The following is a 16,729-nucleotide window of genomic DNA, read 5'->3' as shown; positions in this document are numbered from 1 at the left end:
ACACCCCTCCACTTTATTTTTTTTTAAGAGTTATTTATTTATTTTAGAAAGAGAGAGAGTATGTGTGTGTGTGAGCTGGGTGGGAGGGGTAGAGGTAGAGGGACAAGCTGACTCTGTGCTGAGCACAGAGCCCAGCTGTCCAGGACCTGAGACCAAACCAAGAATCCCCACACCTCACCAACTGAGCCACCCAAGCTCCCCAATAACATTCTACTTTAAATTAATATTTGGAGGACACCTGGGTGGCTCAATGGTTGAGCATCTGCCTTCGGCTCAGGGCATGATTCCAGAGTCCTGGGATCGAGTCTTGTATCAGGTTCCCCGTGAGGAGCCTGCTTCTCCCTCTGCCTGTGTCTCTGCTCCTCTCTGTGTCTCTCTCATGAATAAATAAATAAAATCTTTAAAAATAAATAAATAAAAATAACTTAGTATTTGGGGTGATGTTATTTCTTTCCTTTTATACTTTTCCTTAATTTGCATGGTTTATAATGAGTATCTATCATTTTTTTCTTCAAAAACAAGAGCTTTCTAAAAATCCACTACGTGGAGATGTTATCTATAATAAAATGCACCTGTTTCAAGTGAGCACCACTATGAATTCCAACGATTTTATCCACCACAGTGCAGATGCAGAACACTGTCAACAGCCCAGAAAGATCTGTCCCACAGTGCCCCAGCCCCTACCCCAGGCACCACTCATTGGTTTTCTGCACCAACCAGTAGATTTGTCTTCCCTGGCTGGGAAAGACCCAGCACACTCTGTACTCATTGCTCACCAGCTCCTTCACTCAGCGTGCGTGAGGTTTGTCCATCCGATTTCGTAAGCCATCCCCTGATTATTGCTGAGTAATAGTCGTCTTGTGGTTGGGCTACAATTTGTTAAACATTTGGGTTGTTTCTGGGCCTTCCTGCCATTATGAATAAAGCTTCTGTGAAGAGCATGGATGTGTTTTATTTCTTTTGAGTGGATACCTAGGAGCCCTAGGGTCAGTGTGTGTGTCACTTTACAAGAAACTGTCACACTTTTCCACAGACATACCATTTTACACGGTCACCAGTCATGCACGAGAGAGTTCTAGGCTCTCCACGTCGTCCCCAAAGCTCGGTGCCGTCAGACCTTTCAAGGGGGCCATACGCTGGTCTCATGCTGGTGCACATGTGCATTTTCCTGGTGATTGGTGGCGTCCAGCATCTCTTCTGTGAAAATTTCCCATCTGCTCTCATGAAGCATATGTTCCAAACTTCTGCCCATTTTTCAATTTGGCTGAGGGTTGTGGTGCTACTGGATTGTGAGTGTTACATACATTCTGGATGCAAGTCCTTTGTCAGATATCACTGTGGCATATGTTACCTGCCATTCCATGACTGGCTTTTTTGAGTTTAACAACTTTATTGAGATATAATTCTAAATTGTTTTTATAAGAGTATAATTTTTAGGGTTTTTTTTTTCTTTTCTGGTACAGGTTTTTATGCTATAGCTAAGAATCTCTACTCCAAAGTTGTGAAGATTTTCTCCTATGTTTCTTGTGGGATTTTTATAGTTTTAACTTACATGTAGGTCTATGATCTGTTTCACTTCATCTCTGTGTGTGGCTTGAGCTAAGCATTGGGGATCATAAACCCTCCTCTTTTTCTGTAATAAAACACATGGGAGCTGCAGTTTGAAAGACCAGGTCACAAACCAAGCCAGAAGTGTCACTGGTTTCCCGGGAGTTACTCTGTTAACAAGATCATTGTGGCATAGAAGCCAGGGTTTGGGGGGGGTTGGGGGGGCCTGGATAGTTCAGTAGGTTCAGTGTCTGAGTCTGACTCTTGATGTCAGCTCAGGTCATGATCCCAGGGTTGTGAGAGAGGTCGAGCCCGAAGTAGGGCTCCGTGCTCAGCTGGGAGCTGCTGTAGACTCTCTCTCCCTCCCCATCTCTCTGCCCCCGCCTCACTCACACTCTCTAGCTCTCTCTTAAAAAAAAAAAAAAAAAAAAAAGCCAAGGTTTGTGGTTTCTTGTGCAAACGTATTCCAGGTAGCAGCACCCATACATGCACTTCCTGTTCTGTCCATTCATGACTCTTTGTGCTGGACACTTAGTTCTGATCCGTGGGAACAGGAAGCAGGACATCACACTTTAGCAGGGAAGCACTGAGCTAGAACAATGGGGTAGGAGTGCCCCCTGTTTCAGACTCAAGCCCCCGGTGCCCCAGGTGGTCGGCTCTCAGACACGATTTGATAAATCAGCCAAAGTTACTTCTGCAAAAGACGTTTCCCTACCGACTTGCCCCCGAGTCCTAATCCACACTGTCAAGAATCACGGGGGACATTTAACTACGGAGGCCACACGTGGTCACCGAAGGGAGGTGGGCATTAGGAGCACACTTGTCCTGGTGGAATAAAATACAATAAGATACAGAACCCGTTGGTTGTCTGGTTGACCGAGGTCTGCTCTGTGGGGAGCACTAGAAGGCCACAGGGCGCATGCATGGGAGATCTGTGCTGCGTAGACACTGCCTCAGGAAGACTGATTCCTGAAGAGGTTTCTTCAGAGCAACTTTTTAAAAAAAGAATCACAGAGGAAGTGAAGCTTGAATCAGCTGAAATCCCCTGTGAGAATGCAGAGTCTGAGAGCAAGGGGCTCAGTTTCTTTAGATCAACTACTTCCTCAGGAAGGTGACACAAGCCTCAGGGGGCAGAGACCGTGTCTCCAGGGTGGGGAAGTATGGGAAGGTCTGGAAAAGAGTATGTATGGTGTTAACTCCTGTCTTGCAGTTAATTCTACTGATCTGAAATTGGAACTCAGGATGTAACAGAAGACACAATTTTCTATTTATGAACTATTAAAAAAATTTATTTAGGGGTGCCTGGGTGGCTCAGTGGTTGAGTGTCTACCTTTGGCTCAGGGCGTGATCCTGGGGTCCTGGGATCCAGTCCTGCATCCGGCTCCCCACATGGAGCCTGCTTCTCCCTCTGCCTGTGTCTCTGCTTCTCTCTGTGTGTCTCTCATGAATAAGTAAATAAAATCTCTTTTAAAAATGTATTTATTTGAGATCAGGGGGAGGGAGAGAGGGCAAGAGAATCCTCAAGCTGACTCCTCACTGAGCACAGAGCCCGACCCAGGTCTCAATCCCATCACCCCGATATCATGAGCTGAAACCAAGAGCGAGATACACAACCAAGGGAGCCACCCAGGAGCCCCCTAATTTATGAACTTTTTAAAGGGGAAAGTTTAACTATGGCTCAATGCTGAGTCACTGGCATATGTGTCTTTGTTCCGACTACCCCATAGTATCCCTGGGTGTCTGTCGCTGTCCTTTTGTCAACTCCCCACAGTGGGCTGGGGAGCGGGGTTCGTGGGGCGGGCATCAGTAGAAACCCCTAACCATCCAGGGTCATGGGGGCCACGGGAGTCAGGACCTCACTCCCATGCTGTGTCCTTGAGTGACATGGAAACGGACTTCTGGGGGATGGGCGCACCCTCAGGAAGCTCAGCCACAGGGCAGAGAAGGCGTCCTTCCACTTCCACACCTGTCCCCCGTCTGAGCTGCACCCTTTCGCTCAGCTCCCAGGAAGCACACAAATTACATACAGAGACAAATATGATTTATTTGTTTAAACAGGGAAAAAAAAATCCCATGACACTGACTATGGAGTTACAGCAGCACGGTCACTTGTTTGGAAATAGAAATAAGTGCTGGCAACACTTTTTGCAAAACAGTCAAGAGAAGTTGGCAGGTTTCACAATCAGGAGAGTCCCTCTGGGCCAGTCAGTAGTATTGCTTTAGGTGTGACCACATTTCACACACTGTTCCCAGAACTTCCAGAAAAGTCAGCCATCCAGACTTGGGTTCGAACTTCTTCACAAAGCCGTTTTCCTGTTAGAGAACAAATTTCACATTTTAAAAATCAGGGGAGACAGTTTTGTGGGACAAAAAGCAAACAGTCCCACCCCACTGCTGCTGGCAGTTGGTCCCATCTGTGCCTGCACTGGTCTCCGCCCATCCGACTGTCCGTCCGTCCATCCACACCATGGCTGCGGGGCAGCACCGTCCCACAGAAACACAGTGTAAGCCACAGATGGACCATTAGGTTTCCAGTAGCCACATTCTTGAAAAGTAAGGGGAAATAGGTAAAATTAATTTTAAAAATATATTTATCTAAAATATTATGATTTCAATATATAATCAACATGAAAATTATTGCGATATTTTACCTCTTCTGTACCCAATCCTTGCAATCCAAGGTATGTGCTGCACTGACTGGCCCAACTGAAATCAGACTCGCCACATTTCAAGTGCTGAGCAGGTGCCGGTGCCCACCAACTACTGTGCTGGACATCACAGCTCTAGAGGACAGAAACCTCCTTTTCTGGCTCTTTTTCAACTGTCTGGCATTGAAATACTCATTGATGTTTGTAAACAGAATCATGCAGGGTCATGAGGCTCATGATAAAGCTAAATTAAACAGTGCCTCTGAGCCTATGAGGAGGTGGTTGTTTCTACTATGATTCATTCTCTTTTTGGTCATTGTTTTAAAACAATAGAGTGTGAACTGTACACTGTAATTTATGACTATAATCATAGAGCATCCTTACTGCAGAGTACCTCTGAGATCCCCCAGCCTAATGGTGATATAGGCCCATTATACCAAGGCCCCGGAGAGAGCCAGTGGCCTCTTACCTAGCTTTTTAGCACCTGGGCCTGGAAGGGGATGCAAACACTGTTCTTTCCATTCCATGAGCTTCCAAACAACCACCCAAAGGATTAGGACATTGTTAGAATAATTTTTGTAAATGTTCACCTAGTAAATGTTTGATCTGCCTCCAGCAGGCTCCAGATTCTGAGGTGACAATGCCTTCAAGCAGGTCCTAGTGCAGGTGGCTCTAAAAAGTAAACCAAGCACATCTCTGGATAGCTAGAAGAGACTTGTGGCCCAGCGCCCTGCCAGCACCTGCCTGAGCATGGCCAGGGCACACTGACACGAGTCAGGGGGATCGTCCATGTGAAGGGTTGCCCAGGAATGCCAGCTTCTGCCCACGTACGAGTCAGGTTGTAGTCATACTCTGAGACACATGATGTCATGGCCTAACAGAGGGAACAGTCTGCTCCCTCTCTGTCCTCCCTCCTCCCTCCAGACTTACATGCACATGTTTCTCATTCTAGGTATGTGTGTACCTAGCTGCTTCCCTTTCCAGGATTTCAGGAACCCCATAGTAATGAGGCACTGTCAGATGACTTCTTTTATTACAACAGTGATCACAGTCTATTACGATTGGGCAGTTAACATGTCATCTTCCATACATTCAGCTTCTCAACAAAGGGAAAAACTGACAAATTCAGCTATATGAAGATTAGAGCTTTTTTTTTAACTGTATGAAGCTAAAATTAAAAGGCAAGAATTCACAGTAGCTAAAACATGAAAGCAATGCAAGCATCCATCCATTGATGAACAGATTACCCAAAAATGGCATCTGCATACAGTGGAATACTGGTCAGCCTGAAAGGAAAGACACTCTGACACCTGCCACATTGTGGACAAGCCTCGAGGATGTGACGCTCATTGAACTAAGCCCATCACAAGAAGACAAATACTGCATAATCCCATTTATATTAAATATTCAGAATAGTCAGCATCATCAAGACAAGGTAGGATGGTGGTTTGTGTGATCTGGGGCGCAGGGGATGAGGAGCAAGTGTTTGGGGGCACAGAATCCTGGGGGTGGATGCTGGTGATAATGCACAATGGCACAACTGTATTGAACACTGCTCATGTGTGCACTTTCATGTGGCTGAGCTGTAGGGTTTATGTTATGTGCATTTTAACAGAATAATAGTATAAAAAGAACCAACTAGGAGAATATGTACATTTATATGAAATACTTCATTCAGATGTAAGAGAGTCATCATCAAGCCCTTAAGAGTTAAACAGACAGGGATGCCTGGGTGACTCAGTGGTTGAGCATCTGCCTTTGACTCAGGGCGTGATTCCAGGGTCTGGGATTGAGTCTCGCATCGGGCTTCCCACAGGGAGCCTGCTTCTCCCTCTGCCTGTGTCTCTACCTCTCTCTATGGGTCTCTCGTGAATAAATAAATAAAATCTTAAAAAAAAAAGAGTGGAACAGACAAAGGCTGTTGAAAAGAGAAATATAATCACAAACAAGTGTATAGGAAAAATTCAACATTACTAGCCGTTAAAGAAATCCATGTTTTAACACAATCTTAATGCTTTTTTAGACCTACTACATTGACCTTGTTATTTTGAGTCTATGGAGCCCCCCAGAGTATCCTGAATGGTCCTGCCCCATGCTGGTGGAGCTGCTAGGACATCATTCCATTGCTAAGGCCCTTTCAGGAAGCAGTAGACAGTCCAGTATGCGTGAGCAGCGCGACAATCCTCACACCTACGAACCAGTCCATCTCTTGTTAGAGATGGATCATGGGGCCAGTCTGGAAGTGTTATTTCTAAGAAGAAAGACAACCCAAATGTCTAACGATTGGGAATCAGTCAAGTAATTAAGATGCATAAAGTTGGTGGGATATTCTGCAGACATTAGGAATGTTGACATGGGGCCTATGAGGCAGTGCTGAAAACATTTGTGATATCACATGAGAAACTCTTTGTGCACCTTCATCGTAATTACATATGATGTGTGCGCAGGGACACATTAAGGCAGGGGAGTGATTTTTCTACTTTCAAACATATATTTTCAATGATAACTATTTGTATCTTAAAACCATTACATGGGGGCACCTGAGTGGCTCAGTAGGTTGAGCATCTGACTCTTAGTTTGGGCTCAGGTCATGATCTCAGAGTCATGAGATAAAGCCACTCATCGGGCTCCCTACACTGAGTGTGGATCCTACTCAAGATTGTCTCTCTCGCACTTCCTCTGCCCCTTCCCACACAGCTCATGCTCTCTCATTCTATCAAAGAAAAGAAATTATATGAGAAGAGATACAGAACTAAGGATTCAATATCCTGTCAGAAATGCAGTAATATGCAGGGAGTGCCCAGATCTGGTTCTTTCTGTGAATAGCTTTTATTAAATACGGCTACCTTGGCTTCAAGGAAGCCCGAAGCATACAATAATATCCTGCATCAATAACTCAAAGAAAATCAGACCCTCAGTATTGTTTAGATCTAGGGAAATACCGTGGTGCTATTCTCACACTTCTCTAGAGATTATTCACTCATTTATTCATTTGACAAATATTTATTGAGCATCGGCCACATGCAGGTAGTGTTGTAAGGACTGGAAACACACTGGTGAACTAAACATGCAGGACTCCTGGCCTCACTGGGCTTGTCACTGAGAAAGACAGAACAGACAAGTAGTCCTGAAGCGGTTGCCAAGACATCAAGCAGGGCACAGGGATAGAGTGGTGGTGGTGCCGTCAGAGACAGGATGGCTAAGGAAGAGTCCCCCAAGGAGGGCAGCTTTGGCACGCAACCCTGAGAGGCTCCACTGGGCCTATGCAAGCCTCTGGCTTTGGAAAGAGCAAGGCGAGGGGATGGGGTGGGGTGGTGGGAAGTGTACTTAGCTTATCCAGGGAGGATGCAGCTACGAGAGCACAGGAGGGACTCGTAGAAAATGAGATCCAATACGGACTTGAGTACAGCAGTCAGGACTTTGTATTTTATGCTTGCCCCCAGGGTTAAGGGGTGCTTAGCAGGGTTCTGACCAGACCAGGACATGGTGGGATCCACGCTGCTCACTGGCTGCTGCGTGGGGAGCAGCCCATGGCAGGGTAAGGATGGAAGCAGAGAAACGGGACAGGCTACAGACCCATGGGGGGAGACGGGGCCTAGATGTCCTGGGGATATGGTTTCAAAGGTGCCACCAACAGGACTTGCTGATGAACCTGACATCGGGTGTGGGAGCGAGGAGTTTAGGGTGACCCAAGGTCAGAGAGTATTCTGGAAAGACCCACGGGGAGGCTTGAGCTCTGTCTCACCTCACTTTCCATGAAATGATCATAAATCTCAAGCTAAAATTCAAGAGAAGTATAGGAAGAATCTGGCCCCCAAATCTAATCCAAGGCTGTGAGAGACTCCTAGAAATTCCATCACCTCATGACTATCTCTTTACGCCCATAGAAAATGCCTCTGCCAACAGGACACTGGGTCTCCAGCATCTTTTTGTGTGGCTCCAACACACCAGGGGTCATCAAACACCAATACCAGCCAAAACGACCTAACTCTCATTTGGAAAGCACCCGCGCTGCCCATACATCCCTGCTTTCAAAGGGGCTTTCTTTTGGCATTTGGGTAGTTTTCAGAATTACGCATTTAAACCTCTTGAAATTTCCCTTATAACCTTCATAGTCGCATCATATTTGACATTTTACTAAGACAAAGACAGAAATATCTTTCATCTTTTAACTTCCCTGCTAAGGCTGGCGTTCTTGTCTTCCTTATATGCTACATATATAATCTATGCGACATTATATTCATTATAGAAGGTTCTGAGTCTTGGGTTGCTTCATGACTCCCTCAGGATCACAACTCTGGTGATTAGCAAAACCAAAATTTAAGTCTCAATTTCGATGTTTTCATGCAGTCGTTCCATTGGCCAGTATTTGTGGGCTGCCCTCTGTGTAAAAGGCCTCTGCCAAGCATGGGGATTCATCCCGGTCTTGGGCTGTGCCAAGTGCTGCTCCACCAGCACAGGCCCAGGAGAGTGCTTTGTGGGAGCAGACAAGAGCCACCCCGCTCCACAGGACAGGGAGGTGGGGGTGAGGCCACAGGCTCCTCTCTGATAGGAGCTCCTCTCAGGTAGGGAGCTCGTCCACTCTCAGCACTTCCCAGGGGCAGAGGGGCCAGAGGAGTGAACAGTGCATGTGAAGGAGGAAGCGGAGATGAGAAACAGCCAACAGAAGGAGAGAGGGGAGGTAAGGACGGAGGGAGAGGGTATGGGGCAGAGGAGGGGGGAGAGAGGAGGGGGTAAAGGGAAGGGAAGAGAGAGGGGGGTATGGGGGAGGGTGGGGTTATGGAGTGTAGGGAAGGGGGAGGGGGGTAGAGAGAGAGAGAAGGAGGGAGGAAGGGGGTACAGGGGAGTAAGGAGGAAGGGGGGAATAAGGGAGAGGGAGGGGAAGGGAGGGTAGAGAGGGAAGGAAGAGAGAGGGAGGGAGGAGGGGGGAGGGGGAGGGGGAAAGGGCAGAGGGAGGGGACCAGAAGGGAGGGAAAGAAAGGAACTCAAACTGATCAGCGTGAGAAAGAGCATGAGTGGTGCACTGGTCTTTCTTCCCAGCAGGGCCTCTGGTTTCGGTGGTGACAACCACATAATTGTTGGGTGTATAACTTAGGAAGACTAGGTGTGGTGAACCAGGAAGTCAGCAGTACAACTGCTACGAAAAACCGTAATCCTAAATTTGTGTTGCATACATCTGGGAAGCTGTTCTAGGTGCTTTACCTACAGTGGTGACTGATTCACCCTTAGACAGGTCCTGGGTGCAGGTGGCCCCATTCCCCCCAGTTTACAGACGAGGCATTGAGGCTCAGAGAAGTTGGCTAACCCATCAGGACCCCCGCACCAGGAGCCGGCAGCCAGCATCCCGCTCAGATCCCTCTGATTCTCAGCCGGTACTTGTGATATCTGTGCTGCCTCATTCTCCGCCTTCTTGACCCAAGAGTTCTCATGCTTGAAACTGAATTAAACTGTGGATATTCTTCAGTCGGTGCTAAATGCTCTTCTCACCTTTCATTATACACAAGCATTTCAAAATTTGGAGCCAGTGACCACAAATCTGGGTGACAGCAGACAAGACAGTGGACCCTGTGCTTCTGGATCTGTCATCTTTGACCGGTTTTCACCGATCTGTATGTTTAGACTCCAAGAGAGCAGGTGTGTGATTGTGGCCCGTGCCCTGAGATGAACCCTTCATGTGTTAAGTTCACGCACCTGAGCAGATGTGTCAGCATCTCTGGGAAGATGGATTCATGTGGCCGTGATAGCGTGTGCTGACTCAGATCACTACGTTTCGGGTCAAGACTGCCTCCGCCACATCCCACATCTAAGCATAGGTGTGAAAGGTGCTCCAAGTCCACCCAAACTGGGGGACCCTGTGAAGACTGAGCGTGCACACGGGCACACGTGTGTGTCTACTGAAGACGGCTCCATCCTGCCACACTCACACTCACACCTGGGCTACCCCCAAAAGGCAGGTCCACTTCTAGAAATTCTCAGAGATCATCCCACACCCCCACTGAAGATGAGGTCCATGACCTCACAGAATATATCATTGAGGTGTTACATTTTTAAGTCACATTTATCACTGTGTATGTGTTCCAGGTGCCACGTGAGGCACTGGGCACAGTAATCTGCAGGCTCACATGGGGGCCCCTGCCCTAGACGAGTGTCGTCTTCAGTGGAACCTCCACCCACCGCTAGTAGAACTTCCCACAGCCAACCAGATGGGAGCGGGACCCACCACCCTCAGGCTTCACCCAGCCCCAGGTATATCAGGTCAGGAGAACACAAGAAGGGGTGATGCAAGGGACGTCACATAAAATGCAACTGCATCAAGTTTTAGAACATTTACAATAACCAGGGGCACCGGGGTGGCTCAGTGGGAGGAGCCTGCGACTCTTGACCTCAGTTCAGGGTCATGAGTTCAAGCCCCAAGTTAGGTATGGAGTTTGCTTAAAAATAAAATCTTTGGGACACCTGGGTGGCTTGGTAGTTGAGCATCTGCCTTTGGCTCAGGGCATGATCCCGGGTCCTGGGATCCAGTCCCATATCAGGCTCCCTGCATGGAGGTTGCTTTTCCCTCTGTGTCTCTGCCTCTCTATCTGTGTCTCTCATGAATAAATAAGTAAAATCTTTAAAAATAAAATCTTCAAAAAATAAAAATAAAACATTTATAATAACTGAAGACAGCTATAGTTTTAAACGACAACATATTAGAATTGTCTGACACATATATAAAAATAATACATAAAAATATTTTTTTCATATATAAAAAGATTTGAAAATAAAAACATACAAGAAAGAATTGCTATAAATCGATGAGGAAAAGACAAAAAGTAGGAAAATGGGCAAAGAATGTAGCAAACAACTCCCTGAGTAAGAGTTAGGTGTGGTCAGTGAGCGTCTGGAAAGGATCTCAGTCTCGCTGGCGACCAAGGGAGCAGGCACTGAAGTGAGAGAACAACTTTGATGTATTTTCCTAACGCAGGGCAGGTCAGCGGGCATTCAGGCCTCTCTGGAAGGCGATGACCCACGAAAGGGGTGCATGAATGGGGGTGCTTGGTGAGGTACTGTCTGTGGTGGCAAACTGAACATAATAGAGCTTTCCACCTGCCAGAGATGGCCAGACCCTCAACAGCACATACACAGGACTCTTTTTTTTATCTAGGACTCTTTAAAATAATTATTTTATCTTTAATAATTATTTTTAAATAATATTTTTTTAAATAATTTTTTTATTTTATTTATGATAGTCACAGAGAGAGAGAGAGAGAGAGAGAGAGAGAGAGGCAGAGACACAGGCAGAGGGAGAAGCAGGCTCCATGCACCGGGAGCCCGACGTGGGATTTGATCCAGGGTCTCCCGGATCGCGCCCTGGGCCAAAGGCAGGCGCCAAACCGCTGCGCCACCCAGGGATCCCTAAATAACATTTTAAAAATAAAAAATAAAATAATATTTTAAAGACCTTCGGATAAAAAAAAAAGCAACAGAATAAGTACCGTGTACTATTTATATACATAAAAAAAATTCTACAAAAAAAATACTATGTTTATTTTCTTTTTCTTTTTTCTTCTCTTTTTAAGAGAGGGACAGCTGGGTGGCTCAGCGGTTGAGCATCTGCCTTCAGCCCAGAGCATGATTCCAGAGTCCTGGGATCGAGTCCCACATTGGAGTCCCTGCAAGGAGCCTGCTTCTCCCTCTGCCTGTGTCTCTGCCTCTCTCTCTCTGTGTGTCTCTCATGAATAAATAAATAAAATCTTTAAAAGAAAAATAAGAGAGGGAAAGAGAAAGAGAAAGAGAGACGGGGGGGGGAGGGGCAGAGGAAGAGGGAGAGAATCCGGACGTGGGGCTCCATCCCACAACCCTGAGATCACAGCCTGAGCCGAAATCAAGAGTCAGCTGCTTCACCCACTGAGCCACCCAGATGCCCCAAAAAAGAACTTTGTGTATTTTCTCTGGATGTAACCAAGAGGCAAGATTTGCATGCAACATAACTTATAACAGTGGGGAACCCCTCTCTACGGGGAGGAGAGGGCTAGATTTGGGGGATGGAAAGAGGATCCATGAGACACGAGTGCTGAAAAAGTCAGTGTTAAGTATTTCAGGTTTAAAGACAGGTGCTACTATCCAGCTACGAAAAGCCTCTTATCAGTGACTTTTGACACTGCCCTCTCTGCCTCCCAGTCTGGGCTTTTGGAGGCTTTGATAATAAAGTGAATTGTTGTTTGAAAACTCTCAAATAAAGATTCTTGCTAGAGGTACAGCATGTGATATATATATATTTTTTTTATCAGTAGGCTTTAACAGCCAGAATCTGTTCTATTAGAAAACTAGGGGAAAAAATCAATTTGTAAATGATGAACTTGCAAAAATATACCTGTGTTTTGCAACATAACAGCTACCCAGTACAACAGCATCTCACAGCAGCTCTCATAATGCTGCGTGGTCCTGACAGCCTGGCCAGAACTGCGCCCCCAGAAGACCTCGCTGCAGATGCGGACTGCTCACGTGGGGCTCCCCAGGTCCTACCCCCGTAGCTCACACACCAGGAATAAAAACTGCAAGCTCCTGTTACCTTCCAATTATAGAGTTCCAAGTTCCTTCTCATTTTGAAAATGTGAAACTTTTAAAATAAGCCACCCAAAGAAAATGGTAGATTTTTAAAAACTAGGGAGAAGCCTTCAATGCCCACGTCACAGGTAAGGATGGCGAAGAAGGTGCCCATCGTACGTACCCAGCCTCCGTTTTGTCTTATCCAGTCTCTCATGTTTCTCGTGATGAACTCTGCCACGAAGTAGGAAACCTTCTCGGCATCCACATCCGAGGAAATTCGCTGCTCGAGGAGTTTCTTGGTGAGAATTCCTTCAAAGGCAAAAACGGTCACGATCCTTCCCCAGTTAATGACGCCGTCTTCAAATTCCTTCTCCATCACCTGATTGAATATGGTTCTGGCCGTGTCGACGGACACCACGTCAAAACTGTCCAAGCACGGCTTCAGGTTCTTTTCCACCTGCCCCTGGACGGAGAAGGCCACGTCCTGGAGCACCCTGGACGCTCTGCTGGGGGCCGGGCCGGGCTGCGGGATCTGCAGGACGTGCCTCACGTAGTCCTGGGCCAGCGCCAGCGTGTAGCCAAACTCGCAGTCCGTCATCCTCGGCCCGCCCGCCCGCCGGGATGGGAGCCTGGTCCCCCGTGAGCTGCCTGAGGCCCTGTGAGGCCGGGGCTGGCGGGGCTCGGGATGTGACTCAGGGCGGCACGTGGAAGCTGGTGGAATTTCTGTGTGCACCACTGGGCCGGCTCCTTCCTCCTCGTCACTCTCGGGCGTGGGCTGTGTGCGAAAGAGAAAGTTGAAAACGTGTAAGAGGAAACCGGTTCAATGAGAGGCTACTTCCTTAAAGTGTTGGTGATTCATTCAGGGACTTAAGGTCTGAAGCCAGGGCGGAGAGAAACCAGGGCCCCTCGCCCCCGTCCACACCTGGGGAGGTGAGGAGGCAGCAAGGCAGCCTTTGTGCAAACTGGCAGGTCCCCAAGATGCCGCGTGGAGAATTGCCATCCAACCTGCAGTCCTGCCCTGAAGACCTGGAAGCAGGTTCTCAAACCCTCACACATCAGCGTTCGCAGCAGGTCTCTGGCTGCCCAAGTCACAAACGGTCCCTCTGCCACAGAGGGCACGAGGCACAGCCCCAGGCCTCTACGGACAGGGGCCCCAGGCCTGGAGGCCAGGGTAGAGGCCAGAGTGGTCCCACATGCTGCCGCTCCTCCTGGGTGGGGAGGTGAACCCACACTCCCAGAGCCCATTGCAGCCGGTGACGGGGAGAGGGGTTGGGAGAGCCTGTGGCTGTGCCGGGGACAGGGTTTGACAGGGCTCCACTGAGTTGTGCATGTCGAAATGGCCACTTTTAAGTCTGGAAGGTCACTGCAGAGAAGTGTCAGAGGCGGCCACCTGGGGAAGATCTGAACCTGAGCATCTGCAGGGAAGCATCTAGCCACTGTGTCCTTGAGCCAGGGTGGGGCGGGGGGCGAGGAACAGTGCAGCCTCCAGCCTCCATATCCCACAGACTCCAGAACATCTGACATGCAGAAAACAAGCCCCTTGTCCACGGTCTTGAGTCTGTCCCACGACTGAATCAGACACAGTGGCCCCGGGAAGGGCCCTAGACTCACACTCAGGTCCCCTCATCCCCCACTTGTTGAGTGCCCCACATGTGTGAGGAGACCATGAAGACAGCTCAGGGCCTGAGGGAGGGTGAGTGGGTGCCTGGAACAGGTCTGGGGCTGCCTCTACTCCAGGCCTCGTGAGTGGCCACCTCCCTGGTCAGGGTGTCACTTGGTGAGCACAGTGTGATGTAAGGACAAGTCTCTGTTCAAGCCTGAGCCACTGCCAGACATGGACACAGTGCAGGACTGGCAGCAGAGAGGAGCATCGGGAAAGGGTGGGTAAATGGCAGGGGTGCAGGAAGGCCCAGGTCCCCGGCCATGGCCACGGCCACTCTGCAGAGCCAGCCTTGCCAGCAGGAGAGAGCTGGACACTCTCCAGCCACATATGGAGTGATGGTGATGTCACATCCAGTGTCCAGAACGACCACAGAACAATCACTCATGTACCAGGTATGTGTCTAAACCCACAAGCCAGGACTAACAGGCAGGGGAGGGTCCCAGGGCTTGAGGTGGCCGTGAAGGCACACCTGTCAGGCCTCCTGCTTCAGGAATGCAGTCAAAGAGGCCCCATGGCTGCACCCCAAATCCCCCCACCGGCAGCGAGGCCACACTCTCACAAGCCACCCCCTGTCCACGACTGAGCAAGGCAGGGGCTGCACAGACACCAGCCCATGGGTCAGCCTCCTCTGGAGCACAACTTGGCTTCAGTGACTTGCCAGCAGCACTGGGGACACTTTCTGATGCTGGACTATGGGTTAAGGCGCTTCCCTCAGCCTCCCCTCCGCTGCTCACTGGGGTCCTCAGAGCTCTCAGCCTCGCCCCCTGCCTCACCCGGCTGGGGCTCTGACATTTCCCCAGTGGGTCTCTGGAACACCCAACCCCCTGGTCCTGGAGTCCTGAACTGATGGGGTCTGAACAGAACCAAGAAGCCTGCAGACATGCACTAGAGCCTTTTCTCCATGACGTCCCTGGGGACAGTCCTCCCGTGCCCACCCGTGCTATGTCCACTCACCCACAGGAACATGAAGCCAACAGCAGGCAGCCTTCTCTCCCCAGAACATCGTCGGGCATCATAAGAACCACCAAAGAGATGGAACATTTTATTTCTCCCCAGCAGTGATGCACATTCCTGCACAAGCAGTATAAGCACATGGTCTCAGAGCTGCAGGCTTTCCGGGGTCAGGTTCACACTTTCTCTTTCGCTCTGCTCAAGCCTGCAGCTGGGAAGGCAGCTCAATGATCTGTTGAGTAAAGGAGATGCACTTCTCTCACAACTTGGGCCAACCCCACTTAGGGCTCTATCGTCCTGACCTTCTGGATTCACAAAGGTGTTGCCGTAAAAACTCTAAAATAGTGTAGCTGCTAATTTACTTCATTTAAGAGTATCCAAAGAATCATTTCTCAAGAATAGCTGGCAGAGAGAAAGATAAAGTCTTTACCAAAAAGAATGATTTCCTTTTTATGGAAAGTGCAGTGACTGAAGGGGGATGTGGGACGGGAATACGCAGCTACCCACGGCCTGGCCGTGAACACAAAGGAAGGTGTCCTGTCTTGTGCCACCACAGCCAGGGTCTGCATTCACCAGAGGCCAGTGTCAGCACATTTTCCTATCTCCTGAGCTCTGTCCACAGGGGGAATTCTGAAAGAAATTAGGTCTCTACTCCCAGCACACACTGAGGGTGTCATCCAGAATGGGGGTGGGGGATAGAGTCTGGAAACCGTACATGGACTGTCAGGTGCTCGGGATAGAAATGTCTGCCCCTGGAGAATATTCCATCCAGGAGAAGCCAAGCCGTGTTAGAGGCAGCCGAGGAGCTGGAGGGGGAATAATTAGAGGTGGTCTCTGCAGCACCCCTCCCAGTATGGGGGGTCCCTCCTAGAGCCTGTCCTGAGGCCACAGAGGCAGGTGTGTGGACACATCACAATGCCAAGGTTCTGGAAATGCACCTGTATCATGCTCATCTACTGTGGGCCTCGGGGCAGATGGATGGTAGGAAATGACAGATGATTCCTTAAATCTGTCCACACTGAGCCAACACCCGGGGCCTGACCCAGGTTTTCTCTATACACATCTGTCCAGAAGCTTCTACTGAAGAAGTGTGGAGTCTGGGTAGGGCTGAGGGAAGAACACATGTTTGAGAATAATGACCAGGGGAGCGTGAGTCATCTGAATAATGACCCGCCCCTTCCACCTGTAAAGTGCATTAGGCTGCATTATGTGGAGACATGTCTATATTTTAGTCTTCTGCCAATTTAAAATCAAATTATCCTTTTTTATTGCTGAGTTATAAGAGTTTTTTTATATATTCTGGATTCAATTCCAGATAAATATCTAATGAAGACATATGATTTGTTAATATTCCTCCCATTCTATAGCTTGTTTTTTCATTCTCTTG

At 48.6% G+C, this 16,729-nt stretch overlaps 1 protein-coding gene across 2 annotated transcripts; it reads right to left on the bottom strand.

Moving 5' to 3' along the window:
• Positions 1-3,572: 3,572 nt before the first annotated feature.
• On the bottom strand, positions 3,573-15,463 carry BCL2A1 (BCL2 related protein A1). 2 transcript variants are annotated; one of them, XR_013365883.1, is made up of 4 exons: positions 15,346-15,463; positions 12,910-13,503; positions 4,787-4,868; positions 3,573-3,861 (listed from the first exon to the last, which is right to left on the bottom strand). XR_013365883.1 is itself a non-coding variant. In XM_077874453.1 (2 exons), exons 1-2 carry the CDS (start codon positions 13,324-13,326, stop codon positions 3,754-3,756), a joined length of 525 nt encoding a protein of 174 aa, XP_077730579.1. In that variant the 5' UTR covers positions 13,327-13,501; the 3' UTR covers positions 3,573-3,753. The 2 variants fall into 2 exon arrangements, 1 of the variants encoding a protein (XP_077730579.1); XM_077874453.1 differs by lacking the exons at positions 4,787-4,868; positions 15,346-15,463 and having other exon boundaries at positions 12,910-13,501.
• Positions 15,464-16,729: the final 1,266 nt, after the last annotated feature.

The sequence above is a fragment of the Canis aureus genome, chromosome 2 (assembly GCF_053574225.1).
Source record: "Canis aureus isolate CA01 chromosome 2, VMU_Caureus_v.1.0, whole genome shotgun sequence".
Taxonomy (NCBI): Eukaryota; Metazoa; Chordata; class Mammalia; order Carnivora; family Canidae; genus Canis; species Canis aureus.
This window is presented reverse-complemented; position numbering and strand designations above follow the sequence as displayed.

Coding starts and splice junctions, on each gene's coding strand:
- BCL2A1 (XM_077874453.1), bottom strand. CDS start 13,326: ATGACGGACTGCGAGTTTGGCTACACGCTGGCGCTGGCCCAGGACTAC. Junction 3,862..12,909: donor TAAGACAAAACGGAGGCTGG/GTACGTACGATG, acceptor GTTCTCTAACAG/GAAAACGGCTTTGTGAAGAA.